This window comes from Balaenoptera musculus, chromosome 5, assembly GCF_009873245.2.
Source record: "Balaenoptera musculus isolate JJ_BM4_2016_0621 chromosome 5, mBalMus1.pri.v3, whole genome shotgun sequence".
NCBI lineage: Eukaryota > Metazoa > Chordata > Mammalia > Artiodactyla > Balaenopteridae > Balaenoptera > Balaenoptera musculus.
This window is the reverse complement of record NC_045789.1, coordinates 3,486,933-3,509,710: the sequence shown is the minus strand read 5'-3', so window position 1 is coordinate 3,509,710 and position 22,778 is coordinate 3,486,933. Positions and strand designations below refer to the sequence as shown.

The window sequence follows — 22,778 nt, the reverse complement described above, 5'->3', positions numbered from 1 at the left end:
TCTCACCTTTTAAAATATAAGTGCCCTTCTCATAGACCAAAATATTATTCAGGCCTACCATGCATTAGGACTCGTAGACAGAACAATGGTATTTGATGTAGACGTTCCAAATCACTTGCTAGATTGTACTCTTAACTTAGTGGCCAGGATCTTGAATGTATATTGGGAATCAAAAATATTATGTCCCATAGAGATTTTTATTGGAAAGGAATTGGGCAGAGACAAATGCTATGTATTCAATAGATACATAGCGGTAACATAATTTTTCACTGAATCTCAAACACTATGAATTCTGGACACATGAATGATATTAATTTCTGTTAATGTGAACGATATCAAGTTCTTTTCTCTGAATCAACAGAAAGCTACCTAAAAGAATAGGCTATTTGGGCAGTTTTAGGCGACATCGTCGGTCTACCCTCAGTGCCCTGTGGACTCGCTCCTGCAGTGAGATCCAAGGGCTTTCTTACGCTTCAGTAAGAAAAAGCATGCACGAGTCGTTAAGAATATAGGCAAGGCATTATGTTATATTTATTTATTTTCCAGCTTGTACAAACTGGACGTAGAGGCATAAACATAGTACATTTCTACCATTTTCAACAAAAATATAACCAATATGTACAATTATTGTATTAAAAATACAAAAGGGATACAGACTCCGCCAATGTCTTTCTAAAAGACATACAGGTACAAGTAGTATCAAAAGGATGAGGAAATCACCAGTTAATTGTACATTCTGCACTTGACATCACAGAGCGAACTGAGGTTACACTCCTACTATGTTCTACGGTGACTTAATGCTTAGGTAACGTTTGTGCAACTTGTGTAGAGCAAGAGTTCTGTCTTTCTAGATGCACATGAGGTCCACAGCCTAGAGAAGAAAACTGGCAAATAATGCATCTTACCTGTAAAATTACAAATGCATCATGGATAATGTAATATATAAGCAAGTAGACAAATGCCATGATACAGGAGAGAATTATTAAATAAAGCACTGACATTGCTTTGATACAGTGAAAAAACACTGCAATTTGACTTTTAAAATTGGAAGCTATTTACGTTTATCTACTGATCAATATGATCAGCTGAATTTAGTGGAAAAGAAATCCAAGACCAGCAGTTCCTCACATCTGAGCACTACTCGGATTGGTAGCCTTCACTTTTCCGGAGTCTGTGCAAAAACAACACAAAAATGGACCGGAGGGGTCATCTCGGTCCTTCTGGGGTTAATAGCAGCTGTGAACACGTGGTTGCTACACTCAGGCCTTCTCCGTCTCGGCGTCCGTAAAACCACTCACGGGTCGGTCTTCGGCGACCGACCCGCCTTGCAAACAAAGGCTGGCGGATCGCACTGTGGGTCTTGGATCTTTTGATCATCTTCACGCTAAAGGCTTGTTTATTCCCGCGTGGCGACCGATCGATACGGGGAGGCTGTCTTGAAAGAGCAGTGTGAACAGCTGGCATTAGCGCCAACACCCCGAGCTGCTTTCACTGCAATGCTCTCCAGTTATGAACGTTTCTCTTTGAAAACAAGCAAGAGAATCCCTAAAACTAAATAAACAGAAATCAAAGAAACATAATTTAAAAAAAAAAAACGCGGGGTTTGCCGTCTGTCTCGATGGAGCAGGACACGCCCTCGGGTGACACTGCCCTGCGCTCCACACGCTCAGACACAGGACGCGAGAGTCCCAGTTCCCTCCCCGGCCATGTGCAAACAGGTGTAAAGAAGAGCCCCAGCCCCTGGGGAAGGAGGGGCTGGGGGCCTTGGGATCTAGGTAATTGGCTAACATCTCACGCTTCCAGGATCGGGCACTTCCCGGGCGCGGCCGGGACACAGGAAACGGGGCCCTGGGCCAGCCTTCCCTCTCCCTGGTGTGACCACACCCTGTCCGGCATATGTGGTTTTTGAGAAACCCCAGCTGGCAACCCTACTTAAAGGTTCAACATAATACTGTAGAATCATTAAATGGATATAATATTTACTCTCTGAACACAATCTTTAAATTCATTTAAAAGAAAAGAAAAAAAAAACCCAGAAAACGGAGGAGGGCCCTGTAAACAAGCGGACGAGCACTGCACTCAAGGATTTCATTGTTTTCCTTTGTCTTCCTCGGTGGGTTAAAGACCCCAAGTAGTTCCACGGCTGGCTGTTCTCACGATTCCAATGAAACCAAGTGCGAGGACTGGATCGAAATCTAAAAGGAAGATTTTTTAAAGACTCCTTCCAGGCGTGGAGAAGTGCAGCCAGAGTGACTCACGGGTGGTGATGACCTTGGAGTCTGGAATGATGCTGTGTGACGTGGCAGGCGGCCACAGGAGCTTGGAGACGCTGCGCTGTGCATTCAAGCAACAAGGCGGAAAAGTGCCAGGGCGGTTTCTTCACAGTATTTCACATGCAAAGGGGACAGGAAGAAGGGGGGAAGGAGCCCCACGCTGCTTTTAAGGCAGGGAAGGAGGCAAACTGGTCCACCATCCTCAGAGTGTGAGTCCCAAGGCTCTGACGCTAGGGGACGTCTTCTGTGCTCTCCTGTGGGTGGCCGACACGGGCGCAGACAAGCCCGTGCCTCAAACCGCAGACACTTGTTCATCTTCTGCCGACACAACCACGAAAGAAAGGAAGAAACAAAAGAAAAATCAATAAGCAAGCAAGTCGTTTTCTTGTGCTTAGAGAGAACATGTTCACCGACATGCTAAATAAAAATACCACAGCTGTGTTCTCTTAGTATAGGTCACCTAAGATCCTCAACTTTTTTTCTACCTAATGATTAATAATAATAAAAAAGTTTAAGGGGCTTCCCTGGTGGCGCAGTGGTTAAGAATCCACCTGCCAATGCAGGGGACACGGGTTCGAGCCCTGGTCTGGGAAGATCCCACATGCCAAAGAGCAATTAAGCCCATGCGCCACAACTACTGAGCCTGAGCTCTAGAGCCCACGAGCCACAACTACTGAGCCTGTGCACCACAACTACTGAGCCTGCGCTCTAGAGCCCACAAGCCACAACTACTGAGCCCGTGTGCCACAACTACTGAGCCTGTGCTCTAGAGCCCACGAGCCACAACTACTGAGCCCGCGAGCCACAACTACTGAAGCCCACGCGCCTAGAGCTCGTGCTCCGCAACAAGAGAAGCCACTGCAATGAGAAGCCCACGCACCGCAACGAAGAGTAGCCCCCGCTCGCCGCAACTAGAGAAAGCCTGTACGCAGCAATGAAGACCCAACACAGCCAAAAATAAATAAATAAAATAAATTTATAAAAAAAAGAAAAGTTTAAAATAAAGTATATGGGATGCACATCTTTAAATATACATACCCACTATAAAAATACATTGTATATTTACTGACTGGAAACTCATGAATGATAAATTCACTGAAAAAAGTTATAAAATAACATATGACTTCTTAAATAATATACACGCATATACATATAAAAAAGTCTAGGGCTTCCCTGGTGGCGCAGTGGTTGAGAATCTGCCTGCCAATGCAGGGGACACGGGTTCGAGCCCTGGTCTGGGAGGATCCCACATGCCGCGGAGCAACTGGGCCCGTGAGCCACAATTACTGAGCCTGCGCGTCTGGAGCCTGTGCTCCGCAACAAGAAAGGCCGCGATAGTGAGAGGCCCGCGCACCGCGATGAAGAGTGGACCCCGCTTGCCGCAACTAGAGAAAGCCCTCGCACAGAAACGAAGACCCAACACAGCCATAAAAAAAAAAAAAGAAAGAAAGAAATGACTATTTGTTGAATTTCCATACAATATCAAAAAATAACCACAATTATCTGAAAAGGCTATTAAAGTATGTCTCCTTTAAAAAAAAAAAAAGTCTAGAAGGATATATGACAAAATGCTAATGGAAGTTATCTGCAAGTGGCAGGATTGTAAGTAGTTTTCATGAATTGTGTTTTGCTTTTTCCTATAATGATTACTTCCAGAATAAAACATGTCAACCTCAAACCTTAAAAGCAGGAGCGGGGGGGTGGGCATGGTCTCCCCCTTCAACCTCACCCCAGCACGGCCAGCTCGACGCGTACAGAGAAGGCAAGAAAGCTCTAGAGAAGTGGGCTTTTCCACCAGACTTTCATCTGGGACTCAGAGCATTTCCCCAGAAAACCGAGGATTAGGAGGGAAATGCACCCAGGCTCACACAGTACTACAGGGGACCCCTCCGCAATCTTCAGTTATTTCTCCAGCCACTTCGGAAAAAGCAAAACGCAGCCCAACGGCTGGCACCGAGGCCGGGGGCGGGCGCGGAACCCCGGGCGGGAAGCAGGGCCTCTGGGGGGAGCGCATGTACCGTCCTCCTCGGCGGCGAGGCCCGGGGGCGCGCAGGGGCCGGGGCGCGGGTCGTCGCCGGGCCGGTGCCACTGCGGCCGCGGGGCGGGCCTGGCGCCGCCCGGGGCGGGGGCGTCGGCCGGCCGGGCCAGCATCCTGGAGCGCTGCAGCGCCACGGTGTAGTCCGGCGGCTTCCGGGCGGGGTGCGGGTGCGCGTCGGCGAAGTCGGCGATGGGGATGCCCACGTATCCCGGCGGGGTGGGCGGCGGCTCCCGGTAGCGGCCGTCCTTCCTCGCTGCGGGAGGGAGAGACAAGGCGCCGCGGTGAGCATCGCGGGGCGCGCGGCCCGGGCCACGTGCGCTCCTCGGGCAGGAGGAGGACCGAGACGAAGAGCGCTGCGCCCGCGGGGAAAGGCACGTGGGGCTGCGCGCAGGGCGGGGTGCCGGCGGGGGCGGGGGGGGACGCGCACCAGGCCCGCCACGCACCGGGTCATCTCCGGCGGCACAGGCGAAACTAAACGATCTAAGCACCTGTAACGCTCACCGGGGCGCCGCAGAGCGACTCTACCTGTCACGCAGTAACCAGGCTAACGCCCAACCCTGGGGTTTACTGGAAACACCGAGCAAAGGGAACAGAGCCTGCAACACGGGAGTGGTGCCTGCCAGCGGTTCCCTCCCCTCTCCCTGCCCCGGGGGCCAGGCGGGCTGTCCCTCTTTGCTGGGCCATCTACCCTCAGCAGGCAGAGAATCAATCCCAGGTTACTTTCAAGTCTTGGGCCTCACTTCGGAAAATGGGGAATCACAGTAAATTTGGAAGAATAGTACAAAAAAATGATGCAAATTTCAAAACTTAAAACCATGTGTATGTGAGGTATGTATTTTTCTTGAAGTCCTTTTATATTAATTTCATGACTTAAAACATGAATCTGTAAAGGCAAGTAAAAGCAAAGTTTTCTTATCTTCAACTTTCTAGACTCAGCTGTTAGGAACTTAAATCATTCTTCTTTCCTTTGCAATAAAAATTCTGTGTATTAGTTTGTTAAAGAAAGTGCTTTTCTATTTGCAATTGCCAAGATGTGGAAGCAACCCATGTGCCCATCAACAGATGAATGGATACAGAAGATGTGGTACATATATACAATGAAATATTACTCAGCCATAAAAAAGAATGAAACATTGCCATTTGCAGCAACATGGATGGACCTAGAGATTATCATACCAAGTGAAGTAAGTCAGACAAAGACAAATATCTTATGATATCACTTATACGTGGAATCTAAAATATAATACAAATGAATTTATACACAAAACAGAAACAAGACTCACAGATTTATGGTTACAAAGGGAAGAAAAGAGGGGAGGGATAAATTAGGAGTTTGGGATTAACAGATACACACTACTTTACATAAAAATACGTAAACAACAAGGATTTACTGTATAGCACAGGGAACTATATTCAATATCTTGTAATAACCTATAATGGAAAATAATATGAAAAATATATATATAATTGAATCACTTTGTTGTATACCTGAAACTAACACAATATTGTAAATCAACTATACTTCAATTAAAAAAAAAGTGCTTTAAAAATTGCAACCTAAGAATAGGTGTTAACTGTTTTCTCCTTATTCATCTTGAAAAGATATTAAATTCGACATCCACCCATGACTACGTGATAAAATAACTACAATTTCCCTACTAATAAAAGTGATGTCTGTGAAGATTATATTCCAGAATTTCTCACTCTGTATCCTATGATGTATCCCTACACTTTAACTATACAGACGTTGAACATGCCATAGAGAATATATCCCGATAGCATTAAAGGAGCATAAGAGACTTCACAACAGAAAGAGCAGCAGCGAAGTGATAGCGTCTTTCGTGTACTTATGAACTGCTAACTAGACACCAGGGTTCTGCAGAGATTTCGTTTAAACCTCACAGCAACTGCATTGGTAGAAATTATTAAATTCATTTTAAAGATGAGGAAACAGACACCGTTTAGTGCCTTGCCCAGTGTCACAAAGCTGGGAAAGTGGCAAAGCAGGGATTCAAACCCACAGCCTGCCTGACTCACTACCTTACTTCTTGCACCCTCCTCCTTGTTCTATCCTGTGCACAGGGAATTTGTCTAGCACAGAAACATTTACCTGCATAACAAACGGCGACAGAAGATTTTTAAATATGCAAAGAGTAAAGTTCTACATACAATTCAAGGGAAGAAAATACAAAAGTAAAACATTTAAAACAGTTCCAATTAAACAAAAAAATATTCTTCCTCTAGAGAGAATGGCCATCCTTCCTGATAATTTTCAGCTGAGAAGATCAACGTTGGAGCAGGTAACACCCATGAGGACAACCTACTGACCCCGACAGCTACGGTGCATGGAAGGTTGACTGCTGCAGGGTATTTATAAGCACCTGACCACAGAACCTGGGCCCTTAACCACCATTCATTTCAAAATCCTGAGCGCACTGCTAACTTGGAAGGCCTACACGGCAATGGGTGGGGCAGAATGAGGAGAAGAGCCGCAAACACACGCTTTTACTTTGGAAATAAGTCAGGGTGCAGCCACGACCGAGACACGACAGAGCCCGCCGTCAGCTTACCAATAAGCCCCTTGGTGGCGCTGGGCGGCACGGCCGCGTGCGCAGCCACGGCGACGGGCTTGGCTTCTTCGGCGGTCGCAGGCATCACGCTGCTGCTTTCAGCTTCGAGGGAGACGTCCTTCCCCCCCCTTCGCTTGATTGTGCCCGTGTCCCCCTCCGAGTCTTCTCCCCAGTACCCCGTGGAGGAGGCCCAGCTTGCCCGGGACTGGGCTTGCTCGAGACTCTCTCGGCTTTGACTCTGCCTGTTATACTTTGTGCTATGGTCGGAAAACGTGACCTGGTCCACGTGGCTGCTCGAGGCCCAGAACCCTGCGGCGTCCCCTGAATGGTCCAGGTGAGCGTGCCCGAAGGGGAGCGTCTCCCAGCTCCGCTGGTGCTGAATGGTCTGGATGCTATCGTGGGAGCCGCTGGAGCACGACGTCCAGCTCCCTCGGCCGCTGTCAGCAGCGTCAAGCGAGGCTCGGTCCCCCTGGTCTTGGGAAAGCTCCTCTGTGCTGGGAGAAGAGATCACTGTAGCTGCAGCGTACAGGCCCCGGCTCTCGGACAGTGGTGCACAGGACCTAGGCGGCCAATGGGAAACAAAGAGAAAAAAATAATAAAGAGAAGGGGAGGGGAGGGGAGGGAAAGGGGAGGGGAGGGAAAGGGGAGGGGAGGGGAGGGAAAGGGGAGGGGAGGGGAGGGGAGGGAAAGGGGAGGGGAGGGGGAGGGAAGAGGGAGGGGGAGGGGCCGGGGAGGAAGAGGGAGGGGAGGGGAGGGAGGGGAGGAAGAGGGGGAGGGGAGGGAGGAAAGAGGGGAGGGGAGGGGAGGGGGGCCAGGAAAGAGGGGAGGGGAGGGGGAGGGGAGGGGAGGGGAGGAAGAGGGGAGGAAGAGGGGAGGGGAGGGGAGGAGAGGAGAGGAGAGGAGGGGAGAGGGGAGGAGAGGGGAGGAGAGGGGAGGGGGGGGCCGGGAAAGAGGGGAGGGGAGGGGAGGGGAGGGGCAGGGGAGGGGAGGGGAGGGGGAAGGGCAAGCTTGTTAACTAATAACTCCGTGCTAAAACCCAACCACTTTTTCCTGGAAAGGCGGCTTCCTTTCCTTCCAGGAAGAGGATTAGGCTCCACCAGACTGAGCGACAGTGGCCACTCGGCCCTGTCCCGTTTCCTCCCCTGTGACGTCCCCACAATATCAACACGGGGGAAAAGAGCCATCAGCTGCTTACAGGAAAGCAGCACTTTCCTTACAGTGCTCACTACGATCTGACTATTTCGGGAAAGCAGCTCACTGGGCTGAGTCACCCCTGCCCTCAGCGCAGAGCAAACGCGTCCCAGTGAAGGACAGACCGCACTGGAAAAGCAGTCTGCACGGTGCTTCGTAACCGGGAAACGGTGAACTTCAGAAGCGGGACGGGAGAGCATCCCTGGGCGTCCTGTAACCTGCCCCGCACACGTGGGAGAGGGGAGCGAGCCCGCGGCCGAGCCCCTACCCCAGGCTGCACTGGTCGGGCTCCGCCGCCGGCCGCCTCTCCAGCCGGCCTGCGGCCAGGCTGGTCTCCACCGTGCCGACCGATGGCCTCTGGCGCCGTTCGTCGGGCAGCGAGACGGGCAGTGAGTCGAAGGAGGAGTTGCTGACGATACTGGACCGTGAGGAGACTTCGCTGTGGCCGGAATCTGAGAAGTTATCCACGGTGCCGCTCGGAGCCAAAGTGTAGCCTGCGTGGGAAACACATGACTCCTTAGACACCGAGGGTGCACGGCGTCCCGCTGACGCCTCCCCAGTAGAAGCAAAACCAGAATGCAGGCCACAGGTGCCACCACGGAACTGGGGAGAAAACACTCTACTTGGGGACTGAGCTACAGTAAAGTTTTACCCAAATGCAGTTTAGTGTGTCTAATGACAGTTTAGAGAGGAAAAAAGAATTCACCGTTGTATGACCCAGGAATTGCTGCAGACTGGATCACGGCACGACGCGACGCTGCTCTGTTAACTATAAATTATACTACATTAGTCTATGTAAACGAAACTGAAGAATGACTAGGATGATATTTAAAAGTATGGTTTTTTCTCAAACTGCAAAGTCAGTAGTAATTTTGTTTTCAATGGAGTTTTCACTTTTAGAACTTTACAGCATAGAATAACTCCACTGGAAAGATCTGCATTGTAACTTTAAATGGACATGTATGAATAAGAAATAAGACCTGAAGAAGATATCTTTGGATTTTTGCCATTTAATTTTTCAACATTAATAATATATTGGATAAATCACATGAAAGCCAATTGTTTTGAAGGACATAATGTACAAAATCTCCATTTTTCTCCCTGGACCATCATTATGTCTAAACAGATGTCCATTTTTTGGCCTGAAGGACCCTTAACTCTTTGTTGCTAAAAATAATTCTGAAAGTCACAAAGGAAGAGAGGCTTGTCTTGACATTTTTAACAAAAAAATCCAAATCTCCTTTCTCAGTATTCATTTATTTTTTACATTATTAAGAATCTCATGTTACTTAAGATACTGATTTTATATGATTATATGTACACAATGAAAACCTAATAAAAAAAATGCCATCTAGAGCACCTAAATGTTGCTAATTTACTCTCTGAAGAGTACTTCCCCATCCTTTCAGTAAATTATGAATTCCTGATTTATTTTTTTAAAAGGTTGCACAGGTCTTGATAAGATTTCACGTGTTCATCCATGAAATGTCTTCTTTTAAACCACGCTGCAAGTTCTGACAGACAAGATTTCAAACCCTCCCTGAACAGTCTACCCCCCAAAAAAAATCTCTAGAAAAAGAATCCCTCAGGTGGAGCACGTGGCATGGGGAGGAATCGCCCCATTTTCCTCAACTGATGAGACGACCCCTCTCTTTCCCGCTGGCCCACCTATCCCGTAGGTCCGTGGGGCACTGTTAATTCTTGTTACTGCTCTCACTTCCACGAGAAGACGGGGAGCTGCTTTAGTCCAACTACCCACAGCCAAACGATCTCAGCTGACCGCCACTGCCACCCAACGACGGACGAGAGAAGAATTCAGATTCACCCACTGAACAAGGACTAGAGACTGATACCCACATAGAACGCACACATGTCTGAGACAGCTAAAAAGTAAAGCAGGAAAGGTATTTGTTGTGCCGGTGAAATCTAACAGTGGATTAATCTCTTTGGCCTCGTCTAGTGAAAACTGTCCTGGCCGTTTATTACCGGCTTACTTACGCCCATTCAATTATAGGGTAGGGGAGAAAGTAACCCCGAGGTTATGCAGCAGAAAATTATCTAGTATTTTAAGATAAGAAAGCATTAATATCAGAAGGAGAGTCTGAGTGCCTAAAATTTAATCTCCTTAAAAATAAAACAAGATAGCAACCAAAAAGATAATCAAGACTCACGTTAACACAATGAAAGATAAATCAGGAAGATATTCGTTTTTCTTATGTTTTTATAGGCCTCTACTCTGTGATGAATGCTATGTAATCATATTTAGTTAGAACAACTGTTAGTATAAAAAGAATTATTTCCACACTTACAATCAGTAAAAAAATGAGTTTTTGAAAGGGCTTATATAGTTATATAAGCTTAACGCCATTTATTTATAACTATAATATTGAAAAGTACCAAAGTTCTTCCAAATTTATAAACTGAGGGGGAAAAAAAAAATCCATTGGGTGTTACACATCAGGTCTTTTTTTTGGGGGTGGGGGGCACACAGTACAGCTTGCAGGATCTCAGTTCCCCGACCAGGGATCGAACCCACGCCCTTGGCAGTGAAAGCGTGGAGTCCTCACCACTGGACCGCCAGCGAATTCCCAAGGTCATTTAGAACGCCTCTAACATCAGAAGTGATGTAATCTCTAACTAGAATTTATCACAGCTGAAAGCACAGGTCCCCACGAAGGAGAAGAGGAGTCCGCCAGTCACCTTTCCTTGGCGAGCTCTGCGGGGAGGTCGGTGGGGAGGAGAGCTGGGAAGACGCGTTCGATATCGTGTCTTCTGCGGGCCTCTTGTGACGCTCCAGGCTCCCTTCTTCAGACAAAGCAAGGATCTTCTTTAAAGCTTGTGGAGAGTTTATACCTGTGAGAGAAAGAAAATGATTTCAATATGCATTTCCAAGACTGAAAAGACTACCGTGAAGAACAAGAACACTTTTTTTGTGTTAAGATTGCATGTCACATGTCGTTGCAGGCTGTTTCCAGGCTCGGTGGTCTCTGTACTCTGCCCGTGTAAACAATGAGCTCACAGGGGGCACAAGGTGCCCGCCGTGTGTCTGCTGACACCTGCCGAGGACTAGAAAGGCTGCTGCTGTTATTCCACTCTGGGTACCAAACCTTGACCACCACGCTCTTCAACAATACATCAGACAGCGATAAAGAAACAAAGAGACGATCTGGAAATACTTTGAGTTAGGATGAGAGCGGCGCAGCTCACAATATTGATCAGAACTCAAGTTTGGGTTGGAAACAGGTATTCTGGTGGTGTTGGAAAAGTTATCTCATGGGACGTGGGAGTGATGGAAGGAAAGTCAAGAGCCAAGAGCCAAAAGGAAGTAGTGAGAAAAGAGACTGAAGGAGCGCTAAGAAATCAGGCTCATATTTGATCAGTAAGCGGATGACAGAGAAGGTAGGAGGGGACCCAGAGAGTGCCGGGTCCCAGAAGGGCCCCGGAAGCCACCGGGGAAGGTTCCCGGGAGTGGGGTAAAGGGGAGCGGAGCGGGGAACCACCCAGCGCAGCGCCAAGCGCAGGATCAAGTCGGATGACGTAGGGCGGGAGAAAAGGATTCCACGTGCCAATGTCAGGTGATTTTTCCCCTAAAATGTTACTTTTAGGAATGAGGGAGTCACATTAAGAGATGTTTACTAAGCCTTATTATGAGGCACTCTCAATTACCTCATTCTGAACAACAAAGAGACCTGAGGGAAGGCATTATAGGTTGACACTACCTCAGTGAATGTTAGCTTTTATGTTCTCAGACTTAACGGAATCCATTAAAAAGGAGGCAGTGAAATTTAACAAAGATTTATTTCTTCATTTCACCTCAACACCTGTAAGTGTTCGATACTACTTTAATACAATCTTTTAAAAATCGTTTTTCAAGCAATCTTTTAATTACATGTGCAGATACTGATAATATACAGGGTACATGAGAATACCAGCTACACTAAAGCTACACGAATGAATAGCTTTGATTTGGAAAAGATTTCCAAGCCGGCATCGTACACAGATTCAGAAAGTGCTGCCTTCAAACAGTGAAGATGGATGTGAGGATGCTATGCCTTAGAAAAATCTGTTCCACTTCAGAAGTAGTTCTAGGGATGAGGAAGACACTGAAGTAAACATGCAGGAAGTATTCAGACAAAATTTACCTCATGAACAGGGGGTGGGCTCAACATCTCTGAGTTACTATTTTATATTCTGTGACTTTAGATGAGAAACTATCCTAAGAAGACACATGACTATCCCATCCGCATCTCTAAAGGTCATAAATTCAAATAGGCCTAAAAATATTGGAGAGAGAGTCTCTCTGGGGAAGGGGGGCGGGGATGGCTTTCCATCAGGTGCACCTACATGGGGGTTAACAGGCTGTGTCCATGTCAGAAGCTCGACAGAAAAGAGGCAATAGAGGTCGGCTTGCAGGGGACTTGGGAATATAAGAATATTAACAGCACAGTGGCGAGACTTCCCTGGCGGTCCAGTGGTTAAGACTCCACGCTTCCACTGCAGGGGGCACGGGTTCAATCACTGGTCGGGGAACTAAGATCCCGCATGCCGCGCAGTGCGGCCAAAAAATAAATAAATAATAATAAAAAAACAAAAACAAAACAGTGGACAAAGGAACACTTATTCAGTTCATTTGTGATGGGGGAACAATGCAAATATTTCTTTCTTTCTTTTTATTTTTGGCTGCATTGGGTCTTTGTTGCTGCACGCAGGCTTTCTCTAGTTGCAGCGAGCGGGGGCTACTCTTCGCTGCAGTGCGCGGGCTTCTCACTGTGGTGGCTTCTCTTGTTGCAGAGCACGGGTTCTAGGCGCGTGGGCTTCAGTAGTTGTGGCGTGTGGGCTTAGTTGCCCCACAGCACGTGGGATCTTAATTCCCCGACCAGGGATTGAACCCCCCATCCCCTGCATTGGAAGGCGGATTCTTTACCACTGGACCACCAGGGAAGTCCCTGCTTTGGCTCCTTTAACGGAACTGACTGTATTTTCCTCCCAAGTTATAGAATCAGTGATTCAACAAATGAGAGTTCGCCTCCAGACAAATCATTTCACTTAAAAATATTCCGCCTAAATTCCAGCAACTCATTGATCATAAGGCAAAGCTAGTTTAAACAAGGTATATGGACAAAACAGCCTCTGTACTTGCTACAAATTAAATGACTAATAGCATAATTTCCCCATGGCATGCCTCTGCTCCCACCACTATGACAAACGAGCATGATTAAATGAGATACTCTATGTAAACAGTCCTTCCCACTGGTAAAAGTAAAGTTTAACTTTGTGAACATTAATGTCTTATAAAGAGGGAACAACCAGAGGGACACTCAAGTATACCAGATGAAGTTACCCGTGATAAGTATCGTTTCCTAGTCTGAGAAGCAGGCAGGGAATGAATAGCGCCAAAAGAGGGTTGTGGGTTGTTTGTTTTTTTGTTGTCGAGTTATACGAGCCATCTGTATATTTTGGAAATTAAGTCCTTGCCGGTCACATTGTTTGCAAATATGTTCTCCCAGACCGCAGGTTGCCGCTTCTTTTTTTAAAAATATTTGTTTATTTGGTTGTGTTGGTCTTAGTTGTGGAAGGCGGGATCCCTGGTTGCGGCTCGGGGGCTCCTTAGTTGCGTCATGTGAACTCTCAGTTGCAGCATGCAATGTGGGATGTAGTTCCCGGACCAGGGATCGAACCTGGGCACCCTGCATTGGGAGCGTGGAGTCTTAACCGCTGGACCACCAGGGAAGTGCCCACAGGCTGTCTTTTCGTTTTGTTTATGGTTTCCTTTGCTGAGCAAAAGCTTGTAAAAGCTTCATTAGGTCCCATCTGTTTATTTTTTGCTTTTATTTCCATTGCCTTGGGAAACTGACCTAAGAAAACACTGCTACGATTTACGCCGGAGAATGTTTTGCCTGTGTTCTCTTCCAGGAGTTGCATGGTGTCCTGTCTTCCGTTGAAGTCTGTGAGCCATTGTGAGTTTATGCTTTTGCGCCTGCCGCGAGGGCGTGTGTCCCGACATCACTGATTTGCACGAGGCCGTCCAGCTTTCCCAGCACCACTCGCCTAAGAGACTGTGGCTTCCCCACCGCATGTTCCTGCCTCCTTTGTCAAAGATTAACTGACTGTAGTGATTCACACAACAGTGTAATTCAACTCTACTTCAATAAAAAATAAATTAAGAGGGGGGGAAAAAAAAAAGTGTGCACGAACTTAGTCACCTACCGAAAGGCGGGAGATCCCGCAGGGGCACCTTCTTCCGCGAAGGATAGAGGGGCACGGCGGGCAGCTGCAGCCCCGGGCTGGGCCTCTGTGACGGCTGCGGAGCCGGCGGCGGCGGCTTCGGCTGCAGCCCTGCCCTCGGGGCCACCGGGGAGGTGTCGGCCTTGACAGGCTTTCTGTCACCGGGATTCTTAGGCACTGGTAATTGTTCGGCGTGAAAACAGAACAAGACGTTTAAGAGGTTAGTGGCCACACACGGGATACTTTTAGAACCGCATGAGCATCTCCCACAGTTAGAACACTGAAATATGTATCTTTTTTTCCCTGTGGCCCATAGATAAAGGAGAGAAACGGGTGGGCGGGGGGAGAACCTCCGTCAGAGAAAGAAGGCACGCCGGAACCAAGATTCACTTTATGAAACAAGCCGTCTCGAGAGATGATACTGTTTCAAGTACCACATTTAAAAAGAAACGAAAAATGTGGATAGCTCAGTACGCTGTATGTATGTCTACGAAAAACACAAATCTATTATACAAGCTACAACAGGAAGACCATTAGGAATTATTTTTCCAAAATGGCACCCAAAATGTCTTGACATATATGAACTTAGTTTTAAGTTAGTAGATGATACCAGTTGCCGTCTTTTCACTATCAAATTCTCTCTCCAATGGGGTAGAATTATCTATGTTGCTAATAGCAGCCAATACTCCTTGAGTATCGTACTGAGTGTATAATTCCACGGCAGATGGAAAGCAAGCCAATTTAACAGGGCAATTAAATGCTGTATTTTAAGTGTGTTAATATTCAAGACAACTCAGTGACTTCCTTCCTCCATCTTACACATAATGGAGCTCAAGTAACCAGCCTAAGGTGACACTGTTAGTAAGAGGAACAAACAGGATCTGAACTCAGACCAATCAGCCCCTTGAGGACAAACTCTTCACCACGACACACAGCGCTTTAAGAGTGTCCCAGGTTAAGTCTGATAACCTGAATCTTTCTCAAATTATCTAACATTTAAGCTCTATAGACGGTTATCTCCAAACTTGCCTGTAAAAGACCCCAAAGTGTCCTAAATGGAAAACGCCTCTGTCTTACAAATGTGGATGCCAAGAAAGAGAAAGTAGCCCCCATTTCTGGCCTGGCCGGACTTTCAAAGGCCGGGGAGCTACACATTAGGCTGAGCTGTGGTTCCCTGTGGAGAATTCCTGCCTTGCACGGTAGCTGAACTCATTGCCAAGTGCCGGCCGGGCTGAGGGGGTCAGAGGAGGCCAGCACACCTAGCTCTGTGCCCCTTCCAGGCTGCCCATCCCTTGGCAAGCATCTTTGTGAGAAAACAAGGGATGCAAACGGGAGCTGCACCTGCCCCTGTGTCCCCTGACGGCACTCTGGCTGCGTCGGGATGAAACCAAAGCCAGTCACCCCGAAGAAGCCTACGGTGTCGTGGTCCCCACGCGAACCCCGTTGGGCACGGGGCTCAGCCCGGGACAGCGCCGCGTGGTCCCCAGAGCCACCTTCAAGGGAAAGGCGAGCTTGTCTCAGGATGCTAGGTCCCCCTGCGCCCAGCCAGGAAACCAATCTGCACTCCAGCCGGACCCGGCAGCCGCCTTAAGGAGAAACTCACGTGTGTTGGTGGCCGGCTCGCACTGCAGGGATAACGTCTGAAGGCTCTCCTCGTCCATCTCCAGCTCCAAATTGGACAGGTACTGCTTCACTTTTCGAGCCATTTGGGCGTCCTCGTAAAGCTTTTTGGCATTGAGAAAGGAGCTACGACGCACCCGCTTTTTGTGACCACCTGTCTGAGCAACGTCTAGCACTGTTGCGTTTGTACTACCCTGGCTGAGAGACCTGGAAGACGAAAAGGTAGAGCTGCAGCTCGCTCCAGCATGGGATCACTTTATCTACTGGAAACGTGCCGAGACTCCTACAAATAGTCTACGTTCAAAAGGCCACATGCCTCATTCTGGTAAGTAAACTTTACAAAGGAATATAGAATCATACAGATCAAAAAAATTTTTTTTTCAAGTTTAAAGAAAATCCTACATACACTCTACATACACATATATGTTTGGCACTTGTTCTGTTCCAACTAGAAAATTCTACTTTCGCCTCTATAGAGCATTCAAGGCAGCTCTCTCGTAGAAGCCAGCAAGTAATAATGATTATATGTAAAAGCTCATGCAAGAATAAACACACAGTTGCAATCATTAAGAGTGACATTAATTTCTTTTCTCCTAAAGAGGATGTCTTACATAAATTTAAAGAAATTACAATGTTCACGATTGTTTTCTTATTGCTTGGGTTAAATGTAGTGAGTTTGTCAAGTAATATGGTCAATCTGTTAATAAAATGGTCATGCAAATGTGAAAACACATGTATGGAAACTAGCACATGAGTTGTTAAGAATTATTTTTGAAAAGAATTGATTTATAGGATGAAAACAGTAGTTAGTTGAGCTGTAAAAAATTTAGTTTTAACACCGAGGGGCACCTTTTGTATTACATATATTTACTTCTCAAAAATCTGTGCAATAGTATTTAAACTGCACAATTTTTCCTTCTGACATCCTTTCTCCCCTCACCCCAGGTTAGATTTTTCTCATTTCAAAACACACAAATTATATTAAAATAAAGTCTTTCTGAAAGCTCAGGACTAGGCCTGGCCTGCTGTTCCCCAGAACAATCATCAATCATTTCACAGCTCTCTTGGGTCATGACCTCAAAAGCAAAAGCCCCAGTAGATTAAACTTGAAGTCAGTTTGCCAACTGAAATTCTGCTAGAGCAAGAGGGTTAAGAAAAAAATGCAAAAATGCAAAGCATCAGAAAACACAGCGGGTAAGAAAACAATGCCACGAGCGGGACGAGAACAGTGTGGGGTGCAGTGTCCTCGCCACTTACCCCAGACTCCTCCACTTCTTCTTCCTGTAAGTGAGAGCCGTGGAGGTTGAAGCATGGGTGTAGAGAGAGACAGAGAGATCACAAGCTCAGAAAGAAAGGACTAGACTTCTGGATAAGCAGTACTAGAAGCCCACAAACCTTCTCACACACACAACTTGACCAGCAACAGTTTTCTGGCTCAAAAGACAAGCATACGTAAATATTTGGTTCTAAAGACTTTTGTTCTCTCCTTCACTGGATTCATCATTTTTGGCTACACTGACAGCTAAATCCCTTGTGTGGACGGTGAGACAATACTGTTCGGGTTGTTTATACATTTTAGCTCATGCTATCAATGACACCTTGTAGCTCTGCAAGTCAGCGTTCTGAAAAATAAAAATAGCTGCGCCTCATGTTCAATGAACAATGTCTGAGGGACCAACCGTTTTCACTGACAGCCCACAGTGCACACTGGATGTGGAATCAGACAGTCATTCCAAGTCAGAGCTCGACGGAGATTCCCCACACACCCTGGTACATTTCACCATGCTACAGGCGGGCCCATTCAAAATCTTCTCATTTACTAGGAGGCTCTAAGCTCAACCTTCCCTAACCCCACGAGCACTGCTGAGGGTGACACACTCACCGAGTCCTGAACATGAGGGCAGGGTCCATGTTCACAGAGGCCATTCGGCCAACGTGACGAATTTCTTTTGCAATCATTCTTAGCTTCTCAAAATTGACCAGCCCGTCGACTTTGGAGTCGTTCCCTGTAATTGGCAAAGAAGGAAAAGGGAATCACGTGGCATTTACCCTATGCCGCCACAAGTGGAGACAGAAATCTTCCAACTTATACTTACCCTCGTGAAGGAACGTGAGGTCCTTCTTGATCACCGGGAACAGGGGGATGATGGGAGGCTGTAGGTTTTGGCTGTTGAGGACATTGCGGTATTTTGCCATGTTTCTGGAAGGATCAAACAGGTCTTGGAGATCTTGAAACAGCTTTTCGTATTTATTGGGAAGTTTTTCCCAGGTGGTTCGCAGTCTTGCCACTGGTGCCAGGTTTAGGCCGCTGAGGGGGGAAAAAAGAAAAGCGGTATAAAATTAAACGACTCATCCTTACGAAGTAAGTAAAAGAGCATGTTGTTTATTTCCTAACATGTGACAGCTCTGTGTGAACGCTGTGAATACACAGCAAAGTACAGGATTCATAAGAGCGTTAGTAATTCTGGGTAACGAGAATTGAAGCTGGACCCAGGGACAGGGCCGAGGGGTTTTTACTCTTCTTCCCTTTACACCCTCCTGGTCTGTTCTGTGACTAGAACAACTGGAATGTCAGATGTCCTGAGGGCAGGGCTGTGTTTCGTTGCTTCACCTCCATACATAAAGTGCTTGGTGCCAAGCAGCCGTCTGATAAAACAGACTAGACAAATATCCTGGAGTAGCAACATGAAACAAAAGCCGTAAGAACAGGAAGAGTAACAGATATCGTATATTAACGCATATATGTGGAATCTGAAAAAATTGGTATAAACCATCTTATCTACAAAGCAGAAATAGAGACACAGACGTAGAGAACAAATGTATGGATACCAAGGGGGAAAGCAGGGGGGAGGGGGAGGGGAGGAACCGGGAGATTGGGATTGACATGCATACGCTATTGATATTACGTATACAATAGACAACTGATGGGAACATACAGTAGAGCACAGGGAACTCTACTCAATGCTCTGTGCTGATACAAATGGGAAGGAAATCCAAAAAAGAGGGGATATATGTATACGTATCAATGATTCACTTTGCTGTACAGCAGAAACTATCACAACATTGTAAAGCAACTATACGCCAATAAAAAGTAAAAAAAAAAAAAAAAAAACCAATAAGAGAATGATCAAACTCCTAGACAGAAAAAATGACTAACTGAATCATCACCAGCAACATCGATATTGCTCATTGTTTCAGTCTGCACTTTCTTCCAGCCTCAGTCTAAGCACTTAAAAGGGAAGAAAAGTAACATTTACTAGGCATCCCCCTGCTTTGTGCTGGCTGAAACTCCACATACGTTATGTCATTTAGTCTACTTGATAACTCTTTGGGTCACTGTTATTTTATAGAGAAATAAACCGACTTTCAGAGAAGTTCAAATAATTTGCCCAAAGTCACAGAGCTAAAAAAGTGGTGAATATAGATTTTCTGGGCTTTAAATCAGCATAAAAGAGAATTTTTTTTGAAGTATAGCTGATTTACAATGTTGTGTTAGTTTCAGGTGTACACAGCAGAGTGATTCATCATATATACATATACACACACACACACACACATATATCTATATATATCTATTCTATCTATATATAAAAAGAATGTATCTATTCGTTTTCAGATTCTCTTCCCTTATAGGCTATTACAAAATACTGAGGAGAGTTCCCTGTGCCATACAGCAGGTCCTTGTTGGTTATCTATTTTATACATAGTAGTGTGTACATGTTAATCCCAAACTCCCTGATTTATCCCTCCCCCACCTCTTCCCCCTTTGCTAACTATCCATTTGTTTTGCACGTCTGTGAGTCTGTTTCTGTTTTGTAAATAGGTTCATTTATATATATATATTTTTTAAGATTCCACGTATAAGCGATATCGTATGATATTCGTCTTTCTCTGGCTTACTTCACTTAGCATGATCATCTCTAAGTCCATCCATTACAAGAGATTTTAAATTAAGGATTAAGATTAGGATTCAGAGAAAAAGAATTGTTCCATATGATGCAATTAAAAACTACTACACTCACACAGAGCACATGGCTTTCAGGGATCGATACATTTTTTAAACCTGCAAACTGAATCGAACCTTACGACAAATATGCTCTTACCTGATGATCGCAAACATGGAGTTAAAATTCTTGCACTCCCTGCAGTGCAGAGCTATCTTGATGAAATGCTTGATGATCTTCATCCTCTTCAGCTGGTTCGTCTCCCGCAGAATCTCAGAGGCTACCCAGAACGTCTCCTGGTTAATGACTTCCTCGAATTTCTTCAGGTTGGCGCAGCTGGTTTTCGATCTGAGCTTGAATAAATCATCTATATACTCAGTGGGCTCGATGTTGCGGAAGAGCTCGAAGTTCCGCATGGAGAGCTGCGTGGCCGCCTCTACGGTGCTGAGCTGCAGCAGGGAGATCTGGCTCTCCCTCAGCAACTCCTGAGCGTCTTCGTCCGAACAAAGCGTCTCTGTCTCCATGTTGTTTTTCAAGTAATACCTGTGGGAGACACAGAACTCAGAGCCTAAGCAGCAGTCCCGCGATACTCCCTGAACGAACAGTGCTGTCTACTCAGTGGTGGTGAGAGCGCTCCACTGAATGACGGAAGGACAGACAGAGAAGGCAGCCGCTCCTCGGTCACCAGATCACAGAACCCGGCCCAGACGCCACCGACAGAGACTACCGCATCACATGGAATTGCATCTGGACCAGGTGCGATCCACCTTGTCTTGTCCTTCCCTGCCTTCTAGATTACCTTTTTTTTTTTTGCTAAAAAGGACAGAAAATAGCTAAATGTTAAAAATTATCAGTCTAAATAATGAAAAAAGCTCTACGGAAGGAAGCAGGCAAGATTGATCAATCCAAGTTTACCTATTTATTCAAATACCAAAGAAACCTATAAGCTATTTCCCTCTATTTGATCCTATGAGGAGAATGATCCTAAAATAGATTTTAACTTTCAAATATCTGATTTTCATGAAAACCCTCCAAGTTAAGTGGGGCAGGTATTATTCCTATTTGTCAGATGAGGAAACGGAGGCTCGCAAAGATGGACGCCCGCTGTAGAGAGAAAACTCAGGGTGAGCGCTCCTTTCTCTCCGTTAAGTGACTTGGCGAAAACAGAATCCAGATGTTTGCCCTGTGATTTTTTTTTTCTTTCCTGATTTTATACGAAGATGCTCTCCTTAAGGCAGATTCCATAAAGGAAGAAACAGAATGAGCAGGGTGGTCCTGCTAAACTGGCCTTCTGCATATATCGCCGAAGACACAGACCTCGGGGCCTTGACACTCACAGATTTCACGTTCACAGTTTTGATTACTCATGAAGCCCGCGATGTGAATCCACTTGTAATTTTCTTGAATACTGACTGTGAATCATGACTCTGCGCCTCAGTGAGATTTGGAGAACTCCACCATGATTACAGATAGGTCAGTGCACATTCAAATGCTAACGAGACAATGGGCCTCCTAAAACAACCCTGCCTGCTAGTGTCAGGGCTGGAAATAAAGTGAAAGTGAAGAAGACAAAGGAAGTTATAGTTGACGGCAAGAAAGCAGAAGCTCTGAATGAATTAAACCGGGTTTAGATGCATAACACGAAGAAGTCAAGAATACAATGAAACACTCCATACGGCGAGAAAAAAAGAAAAAACGTGATTTATGAAAACCATTTTCAGTAAGCGCAGAATCTAGTCATTATACGAGAGCCAAAACTGAACTACTTTTTCAACTTTCCCTTATTTGTGATTTGAGGCCATCAATTACATTTTATCAATGGAAACACCACGCAAGAGGCTGACAAGATCCCATACAATATTCTCCTACGAGTACTGTGTGATATAAGCGCTCTGAAGACCAAGCAGCAGAAGACCACACTCTGAGGCAAATGAGGTTCGGTTCCAGAGTTAAGAAGGGTTTTTCATAGTGTCATGAACAATAACAGGCAGTTTTAGCCAGCCACACTGTCACAGACATCTCCGCGTAAACAAACGAAGCTCCTGGAAAAGTCCGGTAGGCAGGAGCAGGTGACAGAGGATACTAGTGGAAGATGTGTTTGTGAAGGTGCGTCTCCCGGGAGAAGGGAGATGCCCTTCTGCGTGTCCTTACGGGAGCATGAGCGCTGGCCGGCAGGAACAATGGTCAGGTCACAGCGCCCCTGTTTTGCACGAGCTCCTAAGAGATCCTTTGCGAGGGGTCAACAGTCTACTGTGTGCATTTCCTTTGATACGGCAATGCTTGGTGAATGGGGAAAATCTTGCTTTTAATCTGCAACTTATTTTAAAAACCCTCAGAAAGCGTTCACCAGACTCTGATGTGGGTTTAAGGGTGGGGTAAAGAAATCCAACAGGATAGACGACGTCTACCTTCCACTCAGCTGTATTCTGTCGGCAAGTTTGGAAAGCTGATCCGGAAGTCTTCTTTGTTTGATCACTCCCTCTGGCGTGACAGAGACCTCACAGAGTGCGTACTGGTCCGGGGTGGCGGTCACAGCAAACTCCCGGATGGCCTGAATGACCACCTCCTTCGCCGTGGTGTCCTTACTGATCATGATATATCGGCTTTGCTGGTCAGCCTTGAAAACCCTTAGCACTTGGTCTGGCAAGTCTGGGGGAAAGAAGAGCCATCCGTCAGCAGAAAGGATTTCAGTACCTGGCAACACAATTACGGGATGCAACCTGAAAACGTCTCCTTAGAGAAGATAATGCTAAACTGTCATCTCTCCCTTACTTCAACCCTCCTGCAAAGATTCACTCAGTCAATATACAGGCATGCTTCACGAACACATCTGCCCTAAAGATAACCACATTACCCACAGATAAAGGCAAGCAGATCAGGTCACACAGCAGCATGATGGTTGTCAGGTTGGCAGCAG

General features: G+C 46.3%; 1 protein-coding gene across 13 annotated transcripts in view; it reads right to left on the bottom strand.

Annotated features, from left to right (window-relative positions):
* Nucleotides 1-520: 520 nt before the first annotated feature.
* RAPGEF2 (Rap guanine nucleotide exchange factor 2) overlaps nt 521-22,778 on the bottom strand; it is a 258,452-nt gene continuing 236,194 nt past the window's right edge. For 8 of the 13 annotated variants that reach the window (XM_036853002.1, XM_036852997.1, XM_036853000.1 and 5 more), the window contains 12 exons: nt 22,270-22,510; nt 20,021-20,404; nt 18,014-18,225; nt 17,800-17,923; nt 17,175-17,198; nt 15,901-16,124; nt 14,280-14,474; nt 10,773-10,925; nt 8,341-8,566; nt 6,882-7,441; nt 4,292-4,564; nt 2,566-2,591 (listed from right to left, as the gene is read on the bottom strand). In XM_036853002.1, coding sequence (XP_036708897.1) covers nt 2,566-2,591; nt 4,292-4,564; nt 6,882-7,441; nt 8,341-8,566; nt 10,773-10,925; nt 14,280-14,474; nt 15,901-16,124; nt 17,175-17,198; nt 17,800-17,923; nt 18,014-18,225; nt 20,021-20,404; nt 22,270-22,510 — 2,642 coding nt within the window. Of the gene's footprint in view, nt 2,592-4,291; nt 4,565-6,881; nt 7,442-8,340; nt 8,567-10,772; nt 10,926-14,279; nt 14,475-15,900; nt 16,125-17,174; nt 17,199-17,799; nt 17,924-18,013; nt 18,226-20,020; nt 20,405-22,269; nt 22,511-22,778 lie in introns of all 13 variants that reach the window. The other 5 variants (XM_036852996.1, XM_036853008.1, XM_036853003.1 and 2 more) reach the window with 5 other exon arrangements.